Genomic DNA, 19,518 nt, shown 5'->3' with positions numbered 1-19,518 from the left:
GAAAAAGGCATTTAAATATTATCATGTTTAGCTCCCAGGACAACAGATGCAAGGCCAAGTTATTATTTAGATTGGATTTTTAAAGTGTTATTGCAAACATCAATGAGAATTGATCGTCTTGTGATGCTTACTATTTATATCTATATCAAGAGACAGAGAATAAACAGCCCACATTCAGTGTTTAAAAAAAAACCCTGAAAATTCATAAGCTTAAAAATAATTGTAAGTTAAAAAAAAAATACTTGGTTTCATAGCAGACAGGCAGACCAATGCTACCCCTTGCCAGCCCATAGCATGTAGCATGTTACATAGCCCCAACAGCTAAAAAAAAACCCCACACTTTTTTACTTAGGCTGCCTGGCCTCCACTGGGTCTCCTCAGATTCACTAAATGCCAGAAGGTGTTTGATATGGTCCCTCACTAAAAGCTGTTGAGAAAACTCCACAGTCAGGGAATAAGAGGACAGGTCCTCTCATGGATTGGGAACTGGTTGGGGACCAGGGAACAGAGAGTGGGTGTCAATGGGCAATTGCCAAAAAAGTGGAGAGAGGTGGAAAGTGGAGTGCCTCAAGGATCTGTCGTGGGACTGGTGCTTTTCAACATAAATGACCTGGAAACAGGGATAAGCAGGGAGGTGGACAAGTTTGTGGATGACACTAAATTTTTCTGAGTGGTGAAGACCAGACCAGAAGGGATTGTGAAGTGCTCCAGAAGGATCTCTCCAAACCGGGAGAATAGGCAGCAAAATAGCAGTTGAGTTTCAATATAAGTGTAAAGTAATGCACTGGTGATGGGAACCAAAGTGAAAGAACAGTGGCTTCACTATGCACAAACAACCTCATGTCCCTCACAACTTGGTACATGTCCAGGTACAATCGGCAGCCGGAGCAGGTCTGTCGGCTATGTGCAGCGTGCCCACCTATGAAAACCCTTTTGCACACGCACTAGCAGGTGTAGGGGAGGGATTGTTGCATGGCTTCTTGCTTTTCCAAGAAGGGACAAACCAGACAAAACACAGGCCTACAGTATTGCGGTCAGCGGGCAACTTATGGAGGGTAAATTAATACTCTGTGCAATGGTCAAAGTGGTCAAGATATAACTTACGGAAGTGGTCAATATAGAGAGGTTGGTCTCCCATAGTGTATATGCAGTGTCTATCCATACTGTGAAAATTAGGTCAACTTAAGGAGGTGGTCATTATAGAGAGGTGGTCAACTTTGGCGGTTCTACTGTATTTTAAAAAAAGCATGATAGAGAGGATGACAACACTACCACTATTTCAGAAGGGGCATGTTCCAGTTGAAGTGTTACCTGTGATCGCTTGCCTGGAGCTCAGCTCTTCCATAATACATCAAGGCACCAGGAGACCAAATGGGTTTGACTTCTGCACTGAAATCAGTGTCAAGAAAATTGATCTCTCCAGCTTTGTAAGAAACAGAACAGAATTCAGATTCACAATCTATAAACTATTAAGACAAACTTCCAGCAAAATGTTGTTTCCTCATCCATTTTGCTTGCATGATAGCTTTTAACTAATCAGCCACTCGGAAAGGATGCAAAAAAAATTACTATTACAATACATGATGCAGTAATAAAATGGAATGCTATCATGATGCATGACAAGAATTTCTTGTCTCTAGTTATATGGAAATAATCAACACAAAAGCATGAACATTTTTGGCTCCCTGTCCCAACAGGTAGCAATTGATGTGAGGCCACTTTCTTAGTTTGTTATGTAAGCCAACAGATTCAGGATAAGAACTTTAGTGTATTATTTATTAGTATAAATGGGAACAAGGGATACAGAACTTGGAACTATTTAATTAGGTGAGCAAACTTAAGTACAATATAAATCAATGTTGATTTGACACACAAAAATATGCTGTTATCACCAGTGACAAAATCTATGACTTCTGGTTCTCACCAGGCTACAAAGCCTCTGATGTTCTGATTTGTACAGAAGTTCCCAAGGAAGACAGGAATACCTCACTCATTTCAAATGTCAGAAGAAATATGCATGCAAAGTTTTATATATTGAGCAATCCTTGACACTGAATTTAATGAGGAAGATCCCACCCACAATCACTGGTTCCAAGACCTGTATGTCTTCTGTCCGGGACCAAACCAGGAAATCAAATTCCTCATTTGAGTCCTGTATGATCCCACCAATAATTGACTTTGCTTAAAAAAAAATGAAAGTAGTAATAAAAGATCCTATTCACCTGTTTTATCATTAGGAAGCTTTTTCCTCCACCAAAGAACTCTGTCAGTCCAAGCTGGAGTTCTACACTTATCACTTGTATCATAAGCCTCTGAACCAATGTCATATTTATATGTTGGACCAAAATTAATAGTTCCTTCATGAAAATCCTTAAAAATCTATGAAAGAAATTGATTGAAAAGAAATAGATGCTCATTTTTTTTTTACTGTAACTCTTTACTATGGGTATGTAAATACAAGAGGTGTCATTCATCTGACAAAGCATATTTGTTTATGTTTGCAGGCATGGACATATTTAAAATGTGGTTTTCGTGATTAAGTAAGCATACACAGTTATTCTAAAATACAAATGTTCTGTAAAATGCACTGAATTCTATTTCAGGAGAGGGAATAGACTACCAAATTAAATAAACATGCAAGCAAAAGTTGGGCATCACTCTGGATGTCTAAGGCACACACTTGTGCCTTCTGCTCAAACAAGTCACAGTCTTCTGGAAAATATCTATAAAAGCAAACAGCACTATCACCCTTACTTTTCCACTGGACTTCTGCTGTTGCAACTGATCAAATTCCAGGAGCATCTTCCAATCTTGTCGCTTGAGAAAATAAAATACTTCTTCATAGGTCAAGTCAATGCGATAGTTAAAGTCCCCACACCAAAATACATAATCATGGGAAAACATACTTTTTCCCTGTTTAAAAAGAACAGAGTTATGTACATTAAGAACATATCAAACAACAGCACTTTAATCATTCTGAATCTCCGAGTACCATGACAGAAATTTATTCAGCAAATTCTATTACAGTACACTTGCTTTTAAAAAGGGCACTATTTTTGACTATTATTTAACTTATAAATCAAGGCTCAGTTTCAACACTGGCCACCATTTTAACATCTAATATTGGAATATTAGGTCAAATTATCTTGCAATCTGGCATAATCATGGATATCAAAGATATTTCAAGTGCAAATGCACATTCTATTTTAATGGACATAATTCCTACAGAAAAAGGTGTGCTTGTTTCAAAACAGTCACAATATTAAATGAAAAAATGATCCCTTGAAAATTGGAACATCACACTACTACAAATTCAAATTAATGCCAATAAAGATTAATTCTAATTCTCAATTATCACACTATTGTTTAAAATATACTGCAATGTTTTCAGTAAAAGTTAAACTTTCTGTTGTAGAATTAAACATTATGAAAGCAGATTTGATACCGAACTATTATATAAAAGTGTTGAACTTTAGAATATGTTCTATTTAAAAACCCCAAATCTACTATAGCTAGAATATCACTAGAGGGCACTGTTAATAAGGATATTTTTTAGGTACAGAGAGTGATAAAAATGTACGAGATATAAGCTAGTTAATGGACTATGCAGGGTAAAGCCAGTTATAAAGAACTGTTTTGCAGAAATTCAGAACATCTTTTTAAGGCTTCAAGATCAGCAGGAACAAGATGTGTGCTCTACACCCTGAAAACAACAGAAGTTAGCATTACCCACTTTTCCCTAAATGCTACGTCTTGCCAACTTAGCAGAACAAACACACTTTTTACAAACTGGTTCTTGGTTTGATTCATTGGCTCTCCAAAACAGCTCAGGAGAGAAAGGAGACATGGAAATCTAAAGAAGCACACAAATGGCCAATATGGCGCTTAAGGAAACTCTCCTACCTCAAAAGTTACATAATTAAGAAAAAACCAGGTATGATATATAGGTTTGCTACATCCTCTTCCTTCCTGTTTAGATGTATTCCATATACCCATTAATTTCTCAACTGGCAGCCCAATCCTATCCACACTTTCCTGGGCGTAAGTCCCACTGACTCCCATGGGACTTACTTCTGAGTTGACATGCATAGGATTGGGCTGTAAGCTGTACTATCTAGCTTTGGGTAAATAATTACTGCTATCCTGGCCCCTGAAAACAGCTAACCAAGTACTGGCTTACCTACTTTATAGTTTTCTAATCTTACACTTAATTCACACATTACTGAAAACATTTTTGTTAGCAGAAATGTCACTAGAGTAAATTAATTAAAGTGATTAGTTTACAAGTTAATACATTAGTAAAATCTGCATGTTAATAAAACTAGATTCCCTGATATCAGGATTCTTATTATAGTTCCTAATATGAACAAGATCTGCATATTATAGTGTCAGAGCAAGAAAAGGCATTCCTCCTCTCACATAGAGCAATGACTGCCTCTTACAATATGGTGCCCAATACCTGCAACTTTTATAAATATATTCCCCATTCCTCCGTGGCATCATTACTTGATTAAAAAGTTTTTAAATAATTAATCTAACCAATCAACTAAACATTTCAGTCATATTAATTACTGCTGGAAACCAAAGAGTATATTGAACAAAAAATATATTCTTTTCTAAAAACAAGATGGTTTTTAGCTTGTATTCACTTAGCTAATACCTAGAGAAGACTTAAAAGTAAAGAGGAGCCCCAGGTAGGTTTTCTAATAGCCAATGTTATCCACATTAAGCCAATAATCTACTCCCTGAAGTAAGGAATCACCCATTGCTATTACTTCCAATGTAACTGGACTGAGCTTTAATTTATTAGAGTTTCTTCAATCCACTCATGGTTTCAAGAAACAGTTCACGTATTCTGCTGCTTCACTTAGGTTTGAGGAAAAGGAGTGTTCTAACCAAGGTCTCACCACATTCAAAATTCTCCGAAAGCCTCCCCCAGTGTTCTCATGCAGATATTAAAAAGCACAGGGGACAGAATATTACCCTCTAGCACCGCACTGACAACTCTCATGGGGCAGAACAGTTCCCCAGCACCACATTTTAATGCCTATTCAATAGGGAAGAGGGGAACCACTCAAGGCAATGTCAACTACTCCCAACTTTGCCAAGTGATTAAAAAACAAATTATGTGATTAAAAAACACTGAGCATTCTAAGAAAATTTATGTTTTTATATTCCATTTTGGTTCCTTTCCTCCAGCCCCCTAACTTTCCTATTGTGTCAAGTTGATTGCAAACAGGAAGTTTATCGTAGAAAATGCTCTTTCGCTCTGAAAATCTACAAGGATAGAAATTAATAGACAAAAATGGACAGCCGCCTTGGGCATTTGCTTCAGCATGGGAACCTCGGGATATAAATTTTTTAAATAAATAACTAAATTCAGCACAACTCTAGACACATTAACGAGTCCTTACCATTGGAAAGTTCAGTTTTTGTGTGATCTCTTTATAATCCTCATTCCGTTCTTTCACCTGAGACTGACCAGCTGTCAAGTGACTGCATACAAAGCAAAAGCTGGTGCTGTGAAACTGGAAGCGGATGGCAACTGCTCCTTTATTCCCAGTTTTTCCTCCCATGCCTGTCTTCACTGTGTCTACTGCGACATCCCTGGGCAAAGAAAAAGAATACTAAAAGCCTCAAATAATCTTTACAGGAAGCTAAAAACAGAATGAACTGCCTGATTTAGATGGATATGTAGAAACTCCATCAGCACAATACTATTCTCTGCAAGCCCTAATTAAATGAGTTAAGGTGGAGGACTCAACATACCTCAGTGCAGGCGCTTTTTATTTATTGCTTTGGGGCTTAGAAAGCAGGAATTGTCAGTGGATTTAACTCAGCAGCATTAGCCAATGTGTTTACAATCTAAATGCCAACAGTGAAATCCAATCATATCACACTTGAATAGGGAAAATGATAAACCACACGCTAGGCATTCAAACAAAATTCCAAGCAGTAGTGTACTGTGTACAATGTCAATGTCATTTTGCATCAGTTCAAAACTGTAAACCATGCTTGGCATAGCAGCACATCTTGAACTTGCAGTTTTGTTTTGCTTTTATTTTTCTAAGGCTTAGACAGAACAAAGTCCTTTTAAAAATATTTAAAATAAAAATATATAATCTTGCCAACACTCCATTCTTCATTCTGCCAACATCGATCAATGCAGCAGCTATTGTCAAGTTGAGTTCCATTAGCTATGCCCTAAAATGTAGTTTCCTAATGGAGGGCATGCTCTATTTCAAGATAGGTCAATAAAGATTCTGAGATTCTCTGGTTGGAATGTGTGAATTATTCAAGCAGAATGCAATTCAGAGAGAGCAATACATCAACCACAATTCCTGCACATGTTCTTTGGAAATGAATGGAAATTGCCACAGTTGTGCTTGGTAGCTTACCCTGTAAGTCACTGACAGTGGCAAGCAGAAAGTGGCTCAGTGTGCATTACAGAAGCAACATAAATGAACACGTTACATATTCATTTTCCTTCTGTGGTCTCAGGTGGAAGGAAATTGTGTATCATTCATCACTCACAGTTTCCCTATCTGTATACAATCTTGGACATGGGAAACAAAGATGTGAGAGTCATTTACGCATCCTTTGTCAGTTTTTCATCACATGTGAAGCAGTTCAAGGGCATATAGTTGCCAACAGAAGAGGTAACTACTTTGTGAAATTAATTTTAAAAGAGTTACATCATTTCTTCTATACATTGCCAATTAAAAGTATATGTTACAAAAAAAGAAACTTGTATAATAACAGAGAATCTGCTAGAATGACACATTCCAGTAGAGCAGCTGTGCTTGACCATTGCTTTAACCAAGAGAGAGAATCTTGTAGCACAATAAATTTTGGCTTATTGCATTGTGACATGTCATTGAGAAGTTCCATTTCATCAGACTAATGTGTTATTTTACTTCTATTTTAATGCGCTATTTTACTTCTATTTGGTAAATAGTTGCATTCCCCCATCCAGGATGATTTAAAGCAGGGATCTCCAAACCTCAGCCCGGGGGCCAGATGCAGCCTGCAACAAGCCTATATCTGGCCCGTGGTCAGCCTTTTTTCCCCTGAAAAAGGACTGAACACTTGACTGGACATGACCAGAGCTGGGCTCTGATTGCATCAGGAGGGTGTTCTGAGGGCCCAGGAGGCTGAGTGAAGGAGCCCACTCATTCATTTATTAATTCATCTAAGTTCCATTTCTAATTTATTTAAATTATATATTTAAATTTTTTTTCTGGCCCCCAGCACTGCGCCAGAAATTTCATGTGGCCCGCGGGCAAAATGTTTAGAGACCCCTGATTTAAAGGTAAGTTGCTCTCCCAAATAACAGTAAAAATAAATATGGGGTAGTGACTTTAAGAACACTTGACATTAACTCATCACTCAGAAAAGACAGCCTGAATGTAATGGAACTCACTTGTAAGTAAACAGTGCTTAGGATTGTTCTGCAAGCAAGATAACGGTTTTGGATGTACAAAGAGCTATGAAAGACAGAAACACACTCCCTTTTGCTACATTTTAGCCCCAAAGACAGATACATAGAATACGTTACCTGCTATGGCATGGAAGCTACAGCATCATAGTTGCTCTCAAGCTGCTCCCAGAAACGTCTGAAGAATGGGAATTGCATGGGTAGGACTGCTGTCATGGTTACCTTCTCACATGGACAAAGTTCACACCTTAAGAGCTGCAGACACTAGTTTGTTGCTCACTCATGCAATTGGATTCCAGATGTTACTGGCAGTGCCACAGCAGCAGAGACATACTTGAGCCCAAGAGCTTATTTGCACATTACTCTAGTATGTGGTTATACATAATGTGAAACTAATCCCCTTTCATATGATCAATATGCCATAGAAAAGGGGTGCCTGGACAAACACAGGTCCTGGTTCACATGATAACTAAAGGAGCCAAACAAACCTGGCCTTAGTGGTCTGCCCCCCAGTGTTTATAACCAACAAATCTGGGCCATGTGCAAACTAGCCGATTGTAAGAAAAAAACCAATAAACCATATAAAAGAGCTCTCTGATCTAAATGCCACAGAGAATGAAGCCTGAAGTACTATACAGTTGTACGCCCCTTAACCTTCCAGACAGCAACGGATCGCATATGCGATGGCCACTGCTGGTCACGTGGTCAGATCTGGGCGCACCCCACAAGCCTCTGAAGGTGAGGGAAGTTCCACGCCCCTCACCTCTGGAAGCTTTTCTGAGCCTCCTAGAGGCTCAGAATGCCCCAATTGTGTGAGAGGCGCAATTTCTGGTTTCCTCCGGGAAACTGGAAGTCGCATTTCTTGCATGATTCTAGCATTCTGAGCCTCATAGAGGCAGCGCATGGATGCGTGCCACCTCTTGGAGGCTCAGAAAAGTCTCTGGAGGGAGCAGAGCATCCCCTCACCTCTGGAGGTTTTGCATTACATCAAGCCCTGCTTGACGACAAGGATCCCTGTCATTAAGCAGTGCACAACTGTATATAGAAGTGATTCTGATCCCCCTCTGGTAAGAGGAACCTACATTTATTCCACATTATTAAACCCAGAACCTTTAAAAGGTTAAGTTTATGAATTCCTTCTTTATGATTTCCCCCAGTTTCCAATTGTTTTTAAAAAAATCAGAATTTCCAATCCAGCAAAAGAAAACTCGGACTTGCACCCAATCCCACCTCAGGAAGGTCATCTGCAAACACAACAACAAGATATACCTGATGAATGGTGCATGCAAAGGTCGCACAAAGATGAAGAGGCATACACCAACAAGTTGTGCAGATGTCAACAGAATGTATCGATGTGTCCTGGAAAGAGCTTTCTGAAGCTGTTCTCCCCACATCTTCCTATTAGTTGTGCTAAAACAAACAAGTTAAGGAAGAAAAGGTATAGAAGTTAAAGAAAACGAAACTAAAACACAAGAATTACTAGTATCATTCCTTTGTGTTTGCAGCAGCATGGACAACTGAAGAGGGCATTAAACAGTCTTTAGCTGGGGATGTTTGTGGAAGCAATACACTGCACGCCCTTGACAACGGAGGGCTACGTAATGAGACAGTTATTATGCTTTCAGTGGATACACTGGAGTTATGGTAGTACTTACTGCCATAAAACAAAAAGTGCAAAAAAGAATATATGTCTGTCCTATGAGACAGTACTAGAAAATTGTGTCTTACAGTGATCCATGTTTGAAGGTTATAGTTGCATTTCACACTTTATGCAATCAATTTGGCCAACAACACAGTAATACAGGTATAGCCAAAGCAAATTCCTTCAGGTATTCTGTTCATCCATGAGCACTAGGAGAACATTTAAATGATCTAAACATACAAGCAGGGCCGATCACATGGGTCTGTTCCATGGAATGGGCATTGCACCAGGAGAACAAATGTACTTATTCCACAGGAAAAACCCATGTGTTTGGATCATTTAATCATTCTACCAGCTGTGCAGAAGCTTCACATGGATAAGCAACTCCCCTGTGGTTTGGCAAAAATTTGAAGAGCATTCTGTGAAGCGGCTTTAAGCCCTTACTAATCCTGTTCACGTGTAAAACAACATATCTTTCCATCACAATCATCATTTCCTGAAACCTATTGATTGCATGTGACTTCCTGATTCAAGGCTAACTAGATGCAGTGTGTGCTGTTAAAGCCTGAAAGACACTTTTGTTTAATTTTTTTAAGACAGCTGTGTAGGAGGTAATTGAGAGTAGAGAAGTAGTCAGGGAGAGGAGAGGTTTAATTCTTCCCTGCCTGCAATTTTGTTGTCATTCCAAATTGCACCCCCAAGCCTCCTCCATGGGTTTCCAGACATAGATGCCCTCACAAAACACATACACGAAGTATCCTTAAGGAGAAAAGCAGCTTTGAAGGGAGGGAATTGAAAGGCAGGCAGGTAAAGGATTAAACATCCACTTCCCTGCTGCTGCTCCATTCTAAATCACCCCTTTTTGATCCTGCTTTTTCACACACAAAAAAGATTTAAAATGTGCACGTGTTTGTAATATCTAGCTTGGTCCTTGCCAACCATGTCAAGAATTTCATGATTCCTAAATAATGTTGGAGTGAATGAACCTAACACCTTCTTTAATCATTTACCTATTTTTAAAAGGCTCCCTGAAACATCTTACCCTCAGAGCCAAATGCATTTCCAGCCTGAACCTGGATGAAGTAAGTATACACCATATAATATTATACTACATACATGCTATCTGATACGGTATTCAAATACTCAAGTTCCATTTACAAAAAAATCCATAGCACAAAAGGAATTTCACTTCAGGACCTTTTCAAATTGCCAAGACTGACCAGACATAATCCTCTCCCCACAGCGTAGACAGGCGCTTTTTCAAGCAGTGCCCATCTGGTATCTACCAGGGGGAGAGTAACTATCCCTCCTCACTCCAACAGAGTGTCTTTTCTGGTGGCTGTTGATGTTTCTTCTGCATCTTTTTACATTGTGAGCCATTTGGTATTTGATTTGATCTGTAAACTGCTTTGTAAACTTTTTAAAATTAAAAAATGGTATATAATTATTCTTAATAACAAATAGTTCAGCTTCCAATAGGAATTCCAAGAAAACAGCATTTTCCATTTCATTCTTTTCCTGCCAGTTCATAGAAGGACTGTGAATCAGAATAATTCACACCATTTTTTTAATATAGCACTTACAAGACTGTCAGAAATATAAAGACTACTATCAAAAACTAATTGCTACAGACAGATCTTTCATTTAAACCCAGACAAAATGCATTTCAAGAGGGCAAGTCACACATTTTGCTTAATGTCACAAATGCTGAATAATGAGGTTCATTTTATAGATGGAACATCATTTGATTATTCAACACTTAATGGCATTCATACTAAATGAGAGAACTGCCCCTGCTGAAATGCATTGTGCCTGACTTGGTATCAGGTGATATGAAAGATCTGCCTGTATAATTAATTTTTCATGGTGTATTCATATGCAGAAGCCATCAGTTGATGCTACAATCAATGAGTGATGAATAGATGTGCACTGACCAGTCCCTGTCAATTGTACATACATTTCTACCCAAAGAAAATGCAATGGTGTCAGTATGTGGTATGCAGTTCACAAACTCAGCTTACCTAGCATTCACAATATTCCCAGCATTTAATTCTACCATCTCTTCAAATCCCACAGCAAATACGTCAGCAGGACAATGGTCATCTATTATAACAGGAGAAAAAAGAACCCAACATACAAAATTGATTTGATACTTTGTATCAAGTTGTGACTATTGGATGACAAATATTTCAAAGTTCTTTACTAACCAGCATGTCTAGAGCTATGTGTATACCAACTTTTGCTTTGTGGATAGTAGAACCATTCCATTTTCTGATGTTTCTAATAATTAAGGAGTCTTGAACTACACGAGTGTACAAAACCTCAGCTTTCTAAGTTGATGTGGAAGCATCCTACCAATTTTGATATTCACATGATGGAGTCAGTCAGTACATGTGTTCTAGGAAACACATATATGCCCATTCTACTTCATGCTTAGTGCTCTTCCTTACCTTGAAATTCTGAAACCCCTGAGAGCTTTGGGGAATCCAGTAACCAGTCTGTTAACTCACTGGTGCCAAGGATATTGGTCTTAAACTGTTTGCCTCCATTTACATTCCAAGTCCCCATGGCAACACGGATTCTCTTGAAGTTTGTGAATTCAAACTGACGCTCTGACATGGCTTTCAAAATGTTGGGAGTCACTAATGGAGAGGATAAAAAAGGGAGAGGGAATTTTCTGTCATTAAAGAGACAACATGAATCAACATCAAATTCTTTCCTGATAATTGTTCCTTGAGGATGTCCTTCTATCACTTCTACTAAAGGGGTGAGTGATTCAGACTATACAGTACTGCACTCTAGTCTTTCTCACAGGTTACAATTTATATACAGGCGAATGAACAGACCAGGAGTGACAGGACAGTCTTCAAGGAAATGTCAAGCATGTGCTAATGCTGAGCTCTATTATGGATATTCTGCTGAGAATTCAATTTTTTGTGGAATTTTATGTGGTTGCATGTAGAATTTTAATGAGCTCATAAATGCTGTTATAAAATTGCAGACGTGCTCACACAAACTGGGACAGGTATACTGACCACTCAATGTGTGAGTGCCTGAGTGGAGAAGGTTAAAACATGTGTACTAAGAACACCCTGAAAGCAGTTCTCAAAAGACGGGAAGAATAAGGCAGTCCTTATAATCTTAGCATGTCTTGCTTGAATTATACATACAGATTAGGTCTTGAACCAGACTAGAATGTTTTTACTTTGGTAGAAGCCCTGTGTTCTCCACATTATCTTGTTCTGCCCATGAACATCAAGGGTAGGAATGCAACACAAAAAGGCATGACAGTAGCGCAATAAAATTACCAACAATGCATGAGAGTCAGGAAATAAAAGAGTGAGAAGATGCTTGCCAAGCCTTCAAGATCATGTGTAATGGACATATGGAAGGGGGGGGTGGAAAGGGAACAAGCAACTAGTATCCATAGAGCTCTAGAATCTTTACACATTCAGGCCTTGCATTCTCCCAAGAGTTCTCTCCACACTGGAATCAAGATATCCTGCCTTGCATATTTTCATAATACAACATTTAAGATATCTGCTTCAAGGACTTATTCTTTGAGTCTTCCAAAAAGATTCTAACAGCATTATAGTCACCTACACACAAGAAATCAGAAGAATCAGCATTTTGCTTACCCAACAAAGTTGCATTGTCCAGAAGCATCTTCTCTTTATCTGCATACTCCTCATTGCAGAAATCCCCCAAAAGTAACAAATCAATGGCTTCTTGTTTCACACCTTCAAAAAAGTTTGATTGCATGTTTCTTGAGACTGAACGGGCACCATCCTTGAGTTTCCCCACCTGCATAGCAATCCTTGTGTTAATCCTTAATGAAACTAATTTTAACTTGCAGCAATAACTTCCAAGAATAGGCAAGTCTCACACATTCTCCTCTACCTTAGCTTTCCCTTCCAAGGAACGGCTGCCTGTAAAAATCCTACTTAAGTTGTATCCATTGAGAGTCCACATGGCCTTATAGGACTCCAGAAAACGTTCTACTATAGGCTTGGAGTTCAAACTCAGGCTCTCTAGCTGAGTCAGCAGAACCTAGATAAGAAAGAGAGCCAAAAGAGAAATAAGAACAAGAGAACTACAAAACAAACAAACAAAACAAAAAACCAAGCCCAATATTTGCTGCTGGTTCCTTATTTAGGAATTTTACTTCAAATCATAGAGAGAACTCTGAGTTTTTCTTATGGGATACACAATATACACACTGAGAAAAAGCATTCATGCAAAGGTTCAACTCACCTCAAGCGCTATGAAGGACTGAACAGTGTTAGTTCGATCCAGACAATCCAAACAATTCGTTCGCAAGGTACCCATCTGTAGACTTCAAAAACCAAATCAAATAACTAAATACTTAGCACTGAACATCAGAAGTCATCCCACAGACTATATCTTTTTCTTTCCTGTCCATAGTAAAAAAATAAATAGTAACATACACCATAGTGAAGTAAATAAAAGGAATAGACATGGGTAGAGGCCTGGATTATTTATTGTTAGCTTCCTTTGTTCCAATTCAGCAAAGGAGATACCCAAACAGAGACTGCAACATTTTGACATGCATCTGGGATTCAGCTAACTGAAACTCAGGGGTGCATATTTCAATCCAGGGACATTAATTGCTCTGAGCACTTAATGGCCTGCAACTTGGATTGCAGTCTGTGAGTATAACACTCTTTCCCCAACAAACCTACTCAGCCTTTTACTAGTTGAGCGGCTTTGGATAATTTCATTGTTTCTAAGCCTCAGTCCTCCAGCTCCAGCACAGGAGTAATTTTACTTCTAGTGGTACTTTAAAGACTGAACTCATATTGCCAAATACTTTGTGCACTAAGGGCCCAATCCAATTTTCCAGTGCCGGTGCAGCTGTGCCAATGGGGCATACACTGCATCTTGCGGTGGGGCAGCAGTCACAGAGACCTCCTTAAGGTATGAGAATATTTGTTCCCTTACCTTGGGGCTGCATTGCAGCTGCACCAGTGCTGGAAAATTGGATAGGATTGGGCCCTAAGGCTGCATTCCTGTGCACACTTACTTGGGAGTAAGTCCCACTGAAATCAATAGGTCACACTTCTGAGTATAGGTTGGAGCTGCAAATGTTCTGGAGAGACAATATACAGCAACAACAAACAATCTGGTGACAAAAACTGTCTTGTGCAATAACTATTATGTCAGTTTTAATCAAAGGGGAAAATTATGTCAAAAAAGAGTAGCTCATTCAAGGCCACCAAGGGAGTTCATGACTGAGCCAATTTCATCAAGATCCTCCAGGTTCAAGCATCATCCCATCTACTCATCTTTCAAAATGAAAGATTTTTTTTCATTTTGAATGAAGTGTCCCATAATGCACAAGTAAAGTCTTTCCAGCTCAAATTATCTCAAGCATTCTCAAAAATATCAGCTGGTTTGCAACCAAGGCAGTACAACCACAACCCATAACCGGAAAGCTAAAATAGGAGAAACTTGGAAAGGAAAGCACAAGCAAAGGATAAAGGGCATGTAACACTCACCGGGGACTTGCATTCTCACCCTTTGTGAAGATGCCAAATTCTTCCCAGTGCAACTTGAGCTGGGGTCCCAGCAAATTCTCCAACTTCTCCATTTTCCCACCTTTTGCAAACTGGTGGTAATCAAAATTGATCATGGGGGTATCTGCTGCATGGGATGATGCCCAAAGCAACTTCTGATTCCAAAGAAAAATAGACAAAATCTCTTTTATTGCATCATTCATTTCCAGCCTACATTCGTGATGCTACGAATCACAGCGGCGTGGGGGGGGATAAGTACTGCAGGAGCTGCAACGTGCCTTGTAAGCAGCCCCTTCCACTCACTATTGGAGGTATTCTGGGCAGCAGTGGCAACACACTGGCCAAACCAAACAGCATCTCCTGTGTATTGCCATCACTGCCTGAAGTGCCTCCAACAGTATGGAAGTGGCTGCTTACATGGCACGTTGTGATGTACGCAATACAGGCATAACTAAAATCAAGAGAATACCAAGCCTGTGTGCCTGGAAAGCATAAAGACCTAAATCCTAATACATAGCTGTGTGCCCTTATGGTAAAGCTCAGCAGCCATCTGGTTTTGCATTTGCAACCCAGATGCCCATTTAACAGTCTCTTAAGAGCTGGGTGATAGGGAAAAAGTAAAGCTAAAATTACCCCCAAAACAATGCGATGTGAAAAACATACATATGAACTAGCTTGCTGTACCAACTCAAATGTACTTATGAACAGGGCATACTAAGCTTTCTTCACTCACGTATTTCGGCTGTATTGCCGAAAACTCAGTTCAAAGTTCAAATGGATAAGTTTCAAAATAAATTCAAAAGAACAGGCACTTTCGCACTGACTATGTAAGGGCTGTATATGACTGCGTAAGATGCATGCTTCCCTGTTTTGTAACTGCTGCTAGATCCGTTTCTTTGGTTACTGCCCACACTTTAGTGTCTATTTACAGACAGCTGCATTTGATAGCGTACTTGGGAATGACATCAGACTTAAACCACTACTATCTCAGCATGAATCTTTGTTTAAAGCATTGTACTCAATTCTGCAGCTGTGTTAATTGTGAGCATCAGAAAGAAACTGCAAGTTATCTCTAACAAAAATTATAGATATTATTGAGAGATGAAAAGACTTAATGGGAAACAATGCTGAATTTCTTCTTCCTGTGACAAATACAAGTGGAAATTCAAAGGCACACTGATAATTTATAAAAAAACAGAAATCTTAAAAATACCTGGAATAGCAATGGATATTTTCATTGGCATACTCTTGCCCTAGAAAATGTTGATCAGCCTCAGGAAAATGATATACTACTATTTCCTCTTAAAAATTGCAATGGTAATGGTGACGATTTGAAAAGAATAGGCTGCTTTCATAATAGGCTGCTTTCATAATTTGCTATTAAGTAAATCCCCTTGCAATGAATCAGCCTTACTTCCCAACAGACAGGCATAAGATTGTGCTGTAAATCAAGAATCCCAGTTACAGAAAATGCCATAATAATATCAGGCTCTAATTTCTGCTGGCCAGATACTTATAATCCAATGTGAATACTTTTGTTCCCATCATGACGCACTCTTGAATGTACAACAGCTTTGTTTTTACCTTGAAAGCCCTGTTGAGGACTTCCTCTCCTCCTTTGCTTCCTAATAGATTAACAATCACTTGTTTGCCATATTGTTCTTTTAGAAGCATCATGTGTCTGCAAAAAGCAGCAAGAAGTTGCTTTGGTTTAATAAATATTTGATACAAAACTAGAAGTCTTCTTAAAATGAGCGCAATTGTGTCTGCCTTGTAACCAAAACATCTTTCTCCAAACATTCCTAGAACAGCCCATTACCCTCTCATGAGTTGTCCTACCTGTGAGATCTTCAGCTGCTTCCAGGATGAGCGTAAGTAGACCAGGACTAGCATAAGTAGACCACTGAAGTTGAACTGCTTTTAACTGCCTCAATTAGCCCAGGAACTTTTCAATCTCCTTATGATCCAACACCCACAATGTACATTTCTTCTTCTGCTGCTTTTCTCTCCCTACCAAATACCCCTCACATACATACATATTCTCTCTCACTCCCCACCTCACCCCCACTTCCTCCCAGTTCCAAAATCAAGTGCAGATATGCAGGAATTTTCCTGCTAGTCATTATAATGGGAGAGGGACAGAGGGTGAAAGAGCCAATAGCCATGGTCAAAGAGATGTTGGTGCTCTCAGTAAGAGCTTATGAAAATACATTCACATAAAAGGTGATATTTGAGGTGATTTTTAAAATAGTATGGTAACTCAACATACTTGTCAAAAGCAGGAGCATTTGCCTCTAGGCCTCTTGTAAGTTTCAAATGACGGGAGCCAACCTACATAGATAACAATGAAAATAACAGGAAGCAACGCTTTTTAATGTAGATCACTAGATGTCTCCCTTTTTCATTCAGAAAAAAATACTTCGCAACTGCCCTGGCACACACATATAGCATTCAGAAGAATACAGATTTTTGTTAGCAAACGATATTGACAAATGAAAATAAATTCAAATTAATATTTTCAATCATGTTAACATCTTCACTCCTATTAATGGCCAAATGCATTTACCCTATCCAGTATCCTTTATCCCAAGGGCTCTCAATCTAGCAAAATGATTCTCCATAAATAAGAGGAAAATAGTTGGAGTGTTCATATGTGTTATGAATGCTAACTAATATATTTACAGAAGGAAACTCTAGTACAGATGGGTCCTTTATATCTGTGGGTTCTGAATCATGATGGAGAAGGCCACCTGATCTCCAGGAACAGAACCCCCGCAGATGCTGTAGGCCAACTGTAATAGTAACTGTGTAGTGCAGCACTTGCGGAAGTTTTGAGGGAGGAGAAGCATTTCTATCAAAAAACGAAACATGAAGAGAAAGGGTTAAATCACCCATCCAGATCAAGATCCCCATGGCCACAATTTATAAAAAGGACAGAAGAGCAAACATGTTTAGAATCATATCCAGTTCGGTCCTAATAATACTTTCAAGTAAACATGCACTGAATTGTAAGTCTCACTATCTTTAACAGGAATTATGTCCTTGTAAATGCATTTAGGATCTAGATGCAATTCTAAGCATCTTGAATTATTAAGGTCTTAAATATTGTACTATGAGGGACCTTAGCATAACACTACATCTCTTAATGATTTACCTTATTTGCTTGAAGCCCAGGTTGTTCCCAAAACAATGGAACTGAACCTCTAATTTGAACAAAGGAAGAGACATCATTGTCCAAATAGATTGTCTGCAGGAATAAAATAAACAAAGCATGTTCAGATTAATGCAAATTCTGGCCATTTCTTAACTACTGTACATAACTTCTCACTTGCTGGAGAAGTCATCAGTTTAATTTGACTGTGAAGCAACCATTTTATCTATTTTGCAGGTTACTATTTGGCCTTTCAAGTACTGACAAGGCAGTCAACAGTCATCACAATAAAATTAACAAAACAAAAATATATATAAAAAGAAACAAGAATTAAAAACAACTCCTTCTCCAAAACATATAAGTTATAATCTTGTGTTAACATTGCACTGAGAACCCAAGTAGACGCAGCTACTTGGAAACACACACACACAAACACACAGTTGGAATTAAGAGCACACCCATGATAAGACTAGGTCACAGTGAAGATTATTCACTACCTATGCAATTGACCTGAACTAGCTTGCTTTAAATTGGCTCAGTCAGACAGAGACCTAGGGTGGCCTACCTTCTATGATTAGGGCTTATATTCATTTAATATTTGTGTAAATGAGGAAACTTCTAACGCTTTGCTTTACAGCCTTGCAGATTATAACATGAAAAAAGTATATGCCACAATATTCTCTTCCATGCAACTGAGGTATAACAGTCCTCTGGCTGAAACATTTGTTGTTCCTGGTGTACACACATGACTGCATGCATGCAAACCAGGACTGGCCCAAGACCTCCTGGCACCTGAGGCAGCATGCCCCATGCCACCCCAGTCCCCCAAATGCCATCTTCGTGTGCGCACTCACCACTCCATGAGTGTCATCAGTATATTTTGCCTGAGTTTTGTCTAAGTGACCAGAGCACACAATTTAAAAAGCAACAAGGAGCACACTGATGTACTTTCTGGTTCAGTTAGTACACAGGCTATGGTAATTGAAGAACTAATATTTTCCTTTCAAACAGACTAAAATCCTTTCCTAAGAGGAAATTCCACTAAACACAATGGATTTTACTTCTGAGTATGGATTACACTGGTACTTGCCTTAATGCTCTATAAAGGAATCTTAACTTCTGATGTAAGACGCATCACGTTGCTTCATGGCTGGGACAGCCATGGTTTGCACATGCACTCATACACACTCTTGTACTGGTGTGTTAGCTACTGGAAAGTTCATCAAATCTTATAATCAGTGATAAGTAATACCAGTTGAATGGATCAGCTTTATCTATCCACTATTTTCTTCAGTCACATCTTGTACTTTGGCCATAGGTTCCATCATAAGAGCTTGATGACCCTTACTTCTACTTTTCATTGAGACGGATAATTTGGTGTCCTTTTCCATGATGTTTTTTTTAAATCATTTTATTCCAGAAATAAGTACAGTACATTTCTTTTTGTTTTTTGTAAACATGAATAAAAAAGATTTTACAATAACCCCTATTGCCAATATATTACAAGCCCAAAAGACGTTTGCTTCCCCTAACACCTATAACCTATTTTAGGTCAGTTGAGTCCAGATGCAGCCATATGACATGACAATGGAAGCAACCAGAGAAAAGCAAGCTTACTGCCTTAGTCTATATTTAGCAATGAAATCCTGGCCCATTTCCACCTGTGATATGCAATACTGGTGTCATTGTTCAATACAATGACCCTCCCAGAAGGCAGCAGAAAAGAGGTATCAGATATGTCATTTAAGAA

The 19,518-nt window shown here is 38.8% G+C and overlaps 1 protein-coding gene across 1 annotated transcript in view; it reads right to left on the bottom strand.

Annotated features, from left to right (window-relative positions):
* Positions 1–19,518, bottom strand: part of SYNJ2 (synaptojanin 2) — a 73,359-nt gene that overhangs the window by 19,779 nt on the left and 34,062 nt on the right. The window contains exons 5-18 of the mRNA XM_066616090.1: positions 17,781–17,864; positions 16,887–16,948; positions 16,202–16,298; positions 14,600–14,772; positions 13,335–13,416; positions 12,981–13,130; positions 12,719–12,884; positions 11,531–11,722; positions 11,102–11,183; positions 8,708–8,848; positions 5,415–5,607; positions 2,755–2,913; positions 2,223–2,379; positions 1,312–1,423 (exon numbers count right to left, since the gene is read on the bottom strand). Of these exons, the coding sequence (XP_066472187.1) occupies positions 1,312–1,423; positions 2,223–2,379; positions 2,755–2,913; positions 5,415–5,607; positions 8,708–8,848; positions 11,102–11,183; positions 11,531–11,722; positions 12,719–12,884; positions 12,981–13,130; positions 13,335–13,416; positions 14,600–14,772; positions 16,202–16,298; positions 16,887–16,948; positions 17,781–17,864 (1,850 nt within the window). The remainder of the gene's footprint in view (positions 1–1,311; positions 1,424–2,222; positions 2,380–2,754; positions 2,914–5,414; positions 5,608–8,707; positions 8,849–11,101; positions 11,184–11,530; positions 11,723–12,718; positions 12,885–12,980; positions 13,131–13,334; positions 13,417–14,599; positions 14,773–16,201; positions 16,299–16,886; positions 16,949–17,780; positions 17,865–19,518) is intronic.

The sequence above is a fragment of the Tiliqua scincoides genome, chromosome 1 (genome assembly GCF_035046505.1).
Source record: "Tiliqua scincoides isolate rTilSci1 chromosome 1, rTilSci1.hap2, whole genome shotgun sequence".
In the NCBI taxonomy this organism is placed as follows: domain Eukaryota; kingdom Metazoa; phylum Chordata; class Lepidosauria; order Squamata; family Scincidae; genus Tiliqua; species Tiliqua scincoides.
Note: the sequence above shows the minus strand (reverse complement) of the source record. Positions and strands in the feature narration are given on the sequence as shown.